This window comes from Bombina bombina, chromosome 6 (assembly GCF_027579735.1).
Source record: "Bombina bombina isolate aBomBom1 chromosome 6, aBomBom1.pri, whole genome shotgun sequence".
NCBI classification, from domain to species: Eukaryota; Metazoa; Chordata; class Amphibia; order Anura; family Bombinatoridae; genus Bombina; species Bombina bombina.
Genome location: NC_069504.1, coordinates 459,809,336 through 459,820,142, shown reverse-complemented (window position 1 = coordinate 459,820,142; position 10,807 = coordinate 459,809,336). Strand labels below are relative to the sequence as shown.

General features: G+C 40.1%; 1 protein-coding gene across 1 annotated transcript in view; it reads right to left on the bottom strand.

Annotated features, from left to right (window-relative positions):
• Positions 1–10,807, bottom strand: part of ANKHD1 (ankyrin repeat and KH domain containing 1) — a gene marked incomplete in the record, with an annotated part of 1,187,903 nt that overhangs the window by 1,057,739 nt on the left and 119,357 nt on the right. The window contains 1 exon segment of the mRNA XM_053717232.1: positions 5,949–6,043. Coding sequence (XP_053573207.1) covers positions 5,949–6,043 — 95 coding nt within the window.

Below are 10,807 nucleotides of genomic sequence, written 5' to 3'. Positions count from 1 at the left end.
GAGCCGATGACATATTCACCAGGTCTGCATACCAAGTCCTGCGTGGCCACGCAGGAGCTATCAGAATCACCGAGGCCTTCTCCTGTTTGATCCTGGCTATGAGCCTGGGGAGGAGAGGAAACGGTGGAAACACATATGCTAGGTTGAACGACCAAGGCGCCACTAATGCATCCACTAGAGTCGCCTTGGGATCCCTGGATCTGGACCCGTAGCAAGGAATCTTGAAGTTCTGACGGGACGCCATTAGATCCATGTCTGGAATGCCCCATAATTGGGTTAACTGAGCAAAGACCTCCGGATGGAGTTCCTACTCCCCCGGATGGAAAGTCTGACGACTCAAATAGTCCGCCTCCCAGTTGTCTACTCCTGGGATGTGAATAGCAGATAGATGGCAGGAGTGATTCTCTGCCCATTGGATTATCTTGGTTACTTCCTTCATCGCTAGGGAACTCTTTGTTCCCCCCTGATGATTTATGTACGCAACAGTCGTTATGTTGTCCGACTGAAATCTTATGAACCTGGCTTCCGCTAGCTGAGGCCAAGCCAGGAGCGCATTGAATATAGCTCTTAGTTCCAAAATGTTTATCGGGAGAAACGACTCTTCCCGCGACCATAGGACCTGAGCTTTCAGAGAGTCCCAGACCGCTCCCCACCCCAAGAGGCTGGCGTCTGTCGTGACGATGACCCACTCCGGTCTGCGGAAACTCATTCCCTGAGACAGGTGATCCTGGGTCAACCACCAGAGAAGTGAGTCCCTGGTTACCTGGTCTACTTGAATTTGGGGAGACAAGTCTGTATAGTCCGCATTCCACTGATTGAGCATGCACAGCTGTAATGGTCTTAGATGAATTCGAGCAAAAGGAACCACATCCATTGCTGCGACCATTAGTCCTATTACTTCCATGCATTGAGCTATGGAGGGTTGAGGAATAGAGTGAAGAACTCGACAAGCTTTTAGAAGCTTTGTCTTTCTGACGTCTGTGAGAAAGATCTTCATTTCCACAGAATCTATTATTGTTCCCAGAAAAGGAACCCTTGTGGACGGTGACAGTGAACTTTTTTCTATGTTCACTTTCCACCCGTGAGATCTGAGAAAAGCCAACACAATGTCTGTATGAGCCCTCGCTTTGGAAAGAGACGACGCTTGGATTAGGATGTCGTCTAGATAAGGTGCTACAGCGATGCCCCTCGGTCTTAGGACCGCTAGAAGAGACCCTAGCACCTTTGTGAAAATTCTGGGAGCGGTGGCTAAACCGAATGGAAGAGCCACAAACTGGTAATGTTTGTCCAGAAAGGCGAACCTCAGGAACTGATGATGAGATTTGTGGATTGGGATATGCAGATACGCATCCTTTAGATCCAAGGTAGTCAAAAATTGACCCTGCTGGATTGTTGGTAAGATTGTCCAAATGGTTTCCATCTTGAAGGATGGAACTCTGAGGAACTCTTTTAATATCTTTAAATCCAGAATTGGCCTGAAAGTTCCCTCTTTTTTGGGAACCACAAACAGGTTTGAGTAAAACCCTACACCTTGTTCCCCGGAGGGGACTGGGTTTATCACTCCCATCTTTGATAGGTCTCTTACATAATGTAAGAATGCCTGTTTCTTTATCTGGTCTGAAGATAAGCGAGACAGGTGGAACCTTCCCTTTGGAGGAAGACCCTTGAATTCAAACAGGTATCCCTTGGAAACTCTCTAGTGCCCAGGGATCCAGAACATCTCTTGCCCAAGCCTGAGCGAAGAGAGATAGTCTGCCCCCTACCAGATCCGGTCCCGGATCGGGGGCTACCCCTTCATGCTGTCTTGGTAGCAGCAGCAGGTTTCTTGGTTTGTTTACCCTTGTTCCTGCCTTGCATGGGCTTCCAAGCTGGTTTGGGCTGGGCCGCGTTACCTTCTTGTCTAGCGGCAGTGGAGTTATTAGTCGGTTTGTTCCTGAAATTGCGAAAGGAACGAAAATTAGACTTGTTCTTAGCCTTAAAAGGCCTATCCAGTGGGAGGGCATGGCCCTTACCCCCAGTGATGTCTGAAATAATTTCTTTCAATTCCGGCCCAAAAAGGGTCTCCAATATAAAGGAATTAGCTAACTTTAATGCGTGAATTCTGTCCATGACTTCTTCATAGGAAGTCTTTCTGGAGCGACCTTTCTAGTTCTTCGAACCAAAAGGACGCCGCTGAAGTGACAGTAATAACACACGTAGCTGGTTGAAGGATGAACCCTTGCTGAACAAAAATCTTTTTAAGCAATCCTTCCAATTTTTTATCCATAGGATCTTTGAAAGTGCAGCTGTCCTCTATAGGAATAGTTGTGCGCTTCGCTAGTGTGAAACAGCTCCCTCAACCTTCGGGACCGTTTGCCATGCGTCCCTTCTAGGGTCTACTATGGGAAACATTTTCTTAAATATAGGAGGTGGGGCAAAGGGTACACCTGGCTTCTCCCACTCCTTTTCCACTATGTTCGCTACCCCTCTTAGGTATTGGAAAAGCGTTGTCGTGCACTGGGACCTCTAAAAATTTGTCCAATTTGCACAACTTCTCTGGTACTACCATGGAATCACAGTCATCCAGAGTAGCTAATACCTCCTTAAGCAAAGCGCGGAGATGTTCTAGCTTAAACTTAAATGCCACTAGATCAGGTTCTGCCTGTTGAGAAATTTTTCCTGAGTCTGAAATTTCACCCTCAGACAGCCCTTCCCTCACAGCCAATTCCGACTGATGTGAGGGTAAAATAGATAAGGCATCGTCAGCGTCTGATTGTTCATCCTTTTTATCTGTATTTAAAACTGAACAATCACGCTTTCTCTGAAAAACTGGCAGTTTGGATAAAAGATTTGCTATAGAATTATCCACTACTGCTGATAATTGTTGCATAGAAATAAGCACTGGCGCGCTAGGTGTTGCCTGCGCGGGCAAAGCTGGTGTAGACACAGAAGGAGAGGATGTAGAGCTATCCCCACTACCTTCATTAGATAAATCATCTTGGGTAACATTATGAAAAATAACAGAGCTGTCCTGATTGTTTGGACGCTATGGCGCAATTATCACAAACACTCGAAGGGGGAACCACATTTGTCTCTATACACACAGAACATAGGTTATCTGATGGAACAGACATGTTAAACAGATTTAGGCAGGCAAACAATGCAATAAAAACGATTTTAAACAAAAACGTTACTGTCTCTTTAAATAATAAAATGACACATTTATTTCTGAATGTTCAAAAAACTATAAAGGCAATATCTTAATGCTTAGAAAGTATTACACAGCAAATATGGAGACTCTAGCTCTTAAAACAAGCAAACCGGAGCTAATTGTTGGATTTAACCGTTTTTACACACCACAATCCCAGCTACAGCCTTGCTGCAGCTTTTTACCTTCCTTAGGGGTCACCATTCACAGAAAAAAAGCCTTTTGGAGTCACTTTCTGAACCACAGGACCCTCTCACATGAATCTGCATGCACTGCCTTGAAATTCAACTGCACAGCTGAAGTGCCAAAATGAGGCTTCCTCCCTCAGCACACTAGAGTGAAGGGGCCTTCCTGACTAGATTTAGGTGTCTAAAACAAGCCAGATCAATAAAAAACGTTCCCAAGTGTATGTGAGCTTATAAAATATTTCAAATGGTATAATATTGTAATAAAAACCAATCGATTTAGCCCCTAACAGTGTCTACCAGAATAAAAAACAAAAAGGGGAAGCCTGTTATCTTTTTTGCTGAGGTGAAAGAAAAATGGCTTACCGTTTCCCCTGAGGGGAAAAATGACTCATCTAGCATTAGCCTGTGTTGTTAGAAGGAGACTAGTCATACCTGAAGCAGATGAGTCTGCAAACTGTTACCCCCAACTGAAGTTCTCTGGTTTCAACAGTCCTGCGTGGTAACAGTAATGGATTTTAGTTACTTGTGCTAAAATCATAGCTCTCTTAAACAGAAATCTTCATCACTTTTCTGTTATAGAGTAAATAGTACAAGCTAGCACTATTTTAAAATAACAAACTCTTGATAGAAGAATAAAAAAACTACAACTAACACCACAAACTCCTCGCCATCCCCGTGGTAGATGCTACTTGTTCAGAGCGGCAAGGAGAATGACTGGGGGGCGGAGCCAGAGGGGGAGCTATATGGACAGCTATTGCTGTGTGCTCTCCTTGCCTTTCCCTGTGGGGGAGAACATTTCCCACAAGTAATGGATGACGCCGTGGACCGGACACACCAATGTTGGAGAAATATATATATACACACACAGTGGGGCAAGTATAGTCCATAACAAATGGGGACTAGTCCTGTGCTATTCTTATTGAAAGTGATTTTATTAAATGTTTAAATTTAAGCTTGAACACCTCCGCTTGTTGCTCAGGGAGGTATTAGCGACTCTGGATGATTGTGAACCTATAGTGGTTCCAGAGAAATTGTGTAAAATAGACAAATACCTAGAGGTTCCTGTTTACACTGGTGTTTTTCCGGTCCCTAAGAGGATTGCGAACATTGTCACTAGGGAGTGGGATAAACCAGGTATTCCGTTCGCTACCCCTCCTGTTTTTTTTTTTTTTTTTTTTTTTTTTTTTAAATGCAAATCTTTATTGAATAAAAGAAAATAGAAGATACATATGCCAAGAAAAAACGATTAAATCTGAGGACAAATACAGTATGCACCACAAAGTAAATGGCCCCCCAGAAGTTCTATTTGAGGTCATAGTCTTTAATGTCCATTTAACTGTTGAGGCACTTCAAAGTGCATTATTGTCCTCTTGTTTATAGTGACAGGGGTTTTTCTCTCCCCTTCGGATTAGGCAGATCACATACCTCAAGGTGTCTGTAAGCACCAGCCGCTCCCCACACTGCAGGCTATACTGTATTTCCCCAGATTCTGTGGGAAGGAACTCGATCTCAGTTACAGCTGCTGAAATCAGACTCAAGGCAGAATTCTTCTTCCATCTTCTGACTGAGTAAAAATAGTACACTCCGGTACCATTTGAAAATAAAAAATTCTTGCTTGAAGAAAAATTAAACTAAAATTCTATCACCTCTTAAACTTTATCAGCTTCCTATTTAGTGCAGGCAAAGAGAATGACTGGGGGGGTGGAGTTAGGGGAGGAGCTATATAGACAGCTCTGCTGTGGGTGCTCTCTTTGCACACTTCCTGTTGGGAAGGAGAATATCCTACAAGTATTGGATGAATCCGTGGACTCGATACATCTTGCAAGAGAAATACCAATACATAAGATGACATAAAAATGTATACATTTTTCTGTCACATCTTATATAAATGAAGCACATAAAATTTCATAAAAAAGGGGAGACCTTGTACATTTCAATAGTTTAAATAGTAATGAAGATGCGGGTAATATGGCACAAGAGATAAAGGAACTGGATATGTGAGGAATAAATGAGTGACAGAAACACCCCTAGAAGTAAGGGAAATTTAGTGAAAATATTTTAAAGCCCTCTTCAAGCCCAATTAGAAAGAGAAAGTATGAGGACTATCCAGAATCAAGCAGAGCTCTCTGGGTACCTGGCCCCTTGTAAGCACCTATAAGAGGCAAGGCTAGAGTAAGGTGCAGAATTCTATTCATCCAAACACTGAGGCTAAAACAACAGCCTGCTGGAAGAATGGTGGAGCATCAGAACACCAAGATAAATTTATAATACATGGCAGTTTACATTTTTTTTGTAAAGTTTGTAAAGAACTAATAGCCCATCTATAATGGCTAGCTTAGCTTCACATGCTGTTCTGAGGGGGGAAATAATTTGGAATTGATACCCTTGTCTGTGGTTTTTAAAGATAATCTTTTTAGCAAATTTATTTTTGGATGTACACATGAGTTGCATTTATGAACTCCAGTATTAGACAAGATAATTTGATTTAGGTTATAAAAATTAGTGGGTAACAAATAAAAAAATAAAAAAAACACAAGTGTTTAAAATAGGATAACTCCTTAGAAAACACTTACCATGCAGGCTTCCATTAATGCTGTATGCATTTCATCTGTTTTATGTTCTTGATCAGCACCAGCTTCAAGTAAGAAACGAACCATGTCTAGATGGCCTAAAATACAATGCAGATATTAGCAGCAGAGCAGCAACAACAAAAAAACAAAACAAAAAAAAAACAAAAAAAAACTTATACTGGTTATTAAAGTATTTCAAGAAAAAATACATTGTTGCAGGGCAAATAAAAAACGTAATCTTAGTTAAATATATCAATATATCTATATTTATTTTTTTATCGAGAAAAAACAAAAAACAAACAAATACTAAAGGTGCGCTCCTTCCCTACATAAATACTTCTCACTCAATTCTTCTGTTCCTAAAATAAAAACCTCTGAAGTAGGGAAGAGATTAGAATGGGGAAAAAACATAGAAATTACATTAAAAACTTAAGTTTTATTTTACCACCACTTAAAAGGGACATTTAACCCAATTTTTTTCTTTCATAATTCAGATGAATACTATTTTACACAACATTCCAATTTACTTCTATTTAATTTGCTTCATTTTTCAGATATCCTTAGTTAAAAATAAATAGCAATGCACATGGGTGAGCCAATCACACAAGGCATCTATGACTAGCCACCAATCAGCAGCTACTGAGCCTATTAAGATATGCTTTTCAACAAAGAATATCAAGAGAATGAAGCAAAATAGATAATAGAAGTAAATTGGAAAGTTGTTTAGAATTGTATGCTCTGTCTAAGTCATGAAAGAAAATAAAATTGGGTTTCATATCCCTTTAACCCCTTAAGGACTAAGGACGTACAAGGTATGTCCTACAAAAACCGTCACTTAATGACCAAGGACGTACCCTGTACGTCCTCAGGGGTTTAAAGCAGTCGTGATCGCTTCCAGCCGCTTTCAAGATATTGCAGTGATGTCTCAATATTGAGGCATCACTGCAATACCTTCTTTTTACCCACCAATGCAGAGAGCGCTACTCTGTGGCCCTCTCTGCATCAACCAGCGATGGTGACCAATCGTTGGTGGGTGGGAGCCATAGCAGGGAGGCAGGTGTGCGGCCCATCGCTGGATCGCTTCCTTATCCGGTGCGCACAAGTGGTTGGGAATGCTGGGGGGGGTGTTTGGGGGCATGTGCGCGCCGCGCGCAAGTACTTTCAAATAAAATACATTGAAGGTGATGGGAGGGGAGATGGATAGGGGGGGCAGCTACATTACAGGAAATTGGCTTTTTTCGCCAACACTGCAGAATAAAAAAAAATATATATAAAAAAAATTAAAAAAATGATTTTAGTACTGGCAGACTTTCAGCCAGTACTTAAAGGGACATTATACACTCATTTTTTCTTTGCATAAATGTTTTGTAGATCTATTTATATAGCCCATAAGTTGTTTTTTTTTAAATGTATAGTTTTGCTTATTTTTAAATAACATTGCTCTGATTTGCAGACTCCTAACCAAGCCCCAGAGTTTTATGAGAATACCGTTAGCTACCTTCTCCAGCTTGCTCCTGTTTGTGTAAAGGGTCTTTTCATATGCAAAAGAAGGGGGAGGGGGTGGGTCTTATTTCCCACTTGCAGTGGGCTTTCCCCCTACCTTTTCAACAGAGCTAAACAGAGCTTCTAAGTAAGTTTTTAAACAGTTTTATACTGGATTTTTTTATCAGTATCTGTGCATCTTATTCTTTATAGTAGTGTATTACATGCAGTTATATAAAGATGAGTGTATACTGTCCCTTTAAGATGGCAATGACCATTGTGAGGTGGGGGAGGGAAGAGAGCTGTTTGAGGGGGGTCAAGGAGGGATCAGGGGGTGGGATGTGTCAGGTAGGAGGCTGATCTCTACACTAAAACTAAAATTAACCCTACAAGCTACCTAATTAACCCAGTGTGGTGTGCAGCGGCATTTAGCGGCCTTCTAATTGCCAAAAAGCAAAGCCATATATGTCTGCTATTTCTGAAGAAAGGGGATCCCAGAGAAGCATTTACAACCATGTGTGCCATAATTGCACGAGCTGTTTGTAAATTATTTCAGTGAGAAACCTAAAGTTTGTGAAAATGTTTGTGAAAAAGTGAACAATTTTTTTAATTTAATCACATTTGGCGGTGAAATGGTGGCATGAAATATACCAAAATGGGTCTAGATCAATACTTTGGGTTGTTTACCAAAAAAAAAAAAATATATATATATACACACACACACACGTGACGGGATATTCAGGGATTCCTGGCAGATATCAGTGTTATAATGTAACTATCAATTTTGAAGAAAAAAAATTGTTTTAAAATAGCTACTATTGCTACTTGTACTTATTGCCCTATAACTTGCAAAAAAAAGCAAAGAACATGTAAACAATTGGGTATTTCTAAACTCAGGACAAAATTTAGAAACTATTTAGCATGGGTGTTTTTTAGTGGTTGTAGATGTGTAACAGATTTTGGGGGTCAAATTTAGAAAAAGTGTGTGGGTTTTTTTCCATTTTTTTTATCACATTTTATAAAAATAATAGTAAAATTGTAAAATTGTAAAATGTGATGAAAATAATGGTATCTTTAGAAAGTCAATTTAATGGCGAGACAAACGGTGTATAATATGTGTGGGTATTGTAAATTAGTAAGAGGAAAATTACAGCTAAACACTAACACTGCAGAAATGTAAAAATAGCCCTGGTCCCAAACGCTAAGTGCTGTGGTCACTAAGGGGTTAAAGCAAAAGGCAATGTTAAAACGACATCAAAGACTTATACAGATGAGCATGCAATTTTAAGAGATTTCAATTTAAATAGACATAACATTTTTAACAACTTTACAATTTACTTCTATTATCAAATTTTCTTGTTATCCTTTGTTGAAACACAAGAAAGTAAGCTTAGGAGTGTGCACGTCTACAGCACTCGATGGCAGCAGTTTTGCAACAATGTTATACATTAGCAAGAGCACTATATGGCAGAGCTATTTAAAATGTAGGGCTTTAGGCATGTGGATGCTACCTACCTATCTCTTCAACAAAGCATAACATGAGAACAAAGTAAATTTGATTTAAAAAAAAAAAAAAGTAAAATGTAAAAGTAAATGAAAGGAAAAAAATTGGGGTTTTATGCCCCTTTAACTAATAGCAAATGTACTGTTCTCTTGGTATCCTCAGTTGAAAAGCCTACCTAGGTAGGCTCTGTAGCAGAAATTCACTACAGGGAACTGGCTGGTGATTTGGTGGCTACACATATAGGTCTCGTCTTTAGCACATGTGTTTAGCTAGCCCCCAGCAACACATTGGAGCTTAACTCCTTTGCACAGGATTTTCATTTGGCACTTTGATGTCTTTATAAAAAGATAAAAATGTATATTAAACACAAATAAAATTAATTGAAGCTATGAGGTCTCAGCATAATGGCTGGAAAAAATATGCAATATATTAGAACTGAAGAAAGGCCTTTATATTGTATTCCAAACACACTCTAAACCACCGGAGCCACTCTCGAAGCATAACAAGACTGAACCAATCATCTCTGTACGCCAAAAATTCCAGCTCTTGAGAATTTTATCTAACCGAAATATTTAGGAGAACATTAAAAATAGAGCATTCCAATGGCCCGGAGCCAGCACTTCACGATGGCGGCTGCACTTTAAAGGGACACTAAACCCAAATGTTTTCTTTCGTGAGTCAGAGCATGCAATTTTAATTTACTCCTATTATCAAATTTTCTTCATTCTCTCGGCATCTTTCTTTGAAATGGAAGAATGTAAGTTTAGATGCCGGCCCATTTTTGGTGAACAACCTGGGTTGTCCTTGCTGATTGGTGGATAAATTCATCCACCAATAAAAAAAAAAAGTGCTGTCCACAGTTCTAAACCAAAAAAAAAAAAAAGCTTAGATGCCTTCTTTTTCAAATAAAGATAGCAAGAGAATGAAGAAAAAATGATAAAAGGAGTAAATTAGAAAGTTGCTTAAAATTGCATGCTCTAACTGAATCACAAATGAAAAATATTTGGTTCAGTGTCCCATTAAGTGAGCTCTCGCTCCTAAGCCATGTACTTTAACTTAAACTATTACTTTCACCTGACTCCAGCTCTTATCACTACAGCCTTTCACCCAGCAGGTCTGCACGCTACATCTATCCCAGGTGAAAAGAACTGACTTCCTTCATCTTAGAGGGCTGTGAGCAGGCCGCACATAGGCGCACCTGAAATTGCTGGCGGCGGGAATCCAGACTCGGCAAGACAAAGACACAACATCTATTCCTGCCTGAGAGCTCCTGACTTTTCTGGCTGGACCTGCAGCACTGTGAATCTGTACTTCGCCGGAGTTAACGGCTGAATCGCCACCGGATAACTACGTAACACTACGGCCTCACTCAGAGCTGGAGGGGTGTAAATCTACAATAGGAGGAACTCCCTTCCCAAGCTGGCCCCATATAAGCAGCAGATTAATTTACAATACCCCATAATACCGGAAGCTATAATATATAATTGAATAAGAGATAAAAAGAAACAAAGGGGGGGAGGAGAAGGGCAAAATGTCAACTAAAAAACATAATTTATGTAAGAACTTACCTGATAAATTCATTTCTTTCATATTAGCAAGAGTCCATGAGCTAGTGACGTATGGGATATACATTCCTACCAGGAGGGGCATAGTTCCCAAACCTCAAAATGCCTATAAATACACCCCTCACCACACCCACAAATCAGTTTAACGCATAGCCAAGAAGTGGGGTGATAAGACAAAAGTGCGAAAGCATAAAAAATAAGGAATTGGAATAATTGTGCTTTATACAAAAAATCATAACCACCACAAAAAAGGGTGGGCCTCATGGACTCTTGCTAATATGAAAGAAATGAATTTATCAGGTAAGTTCTTA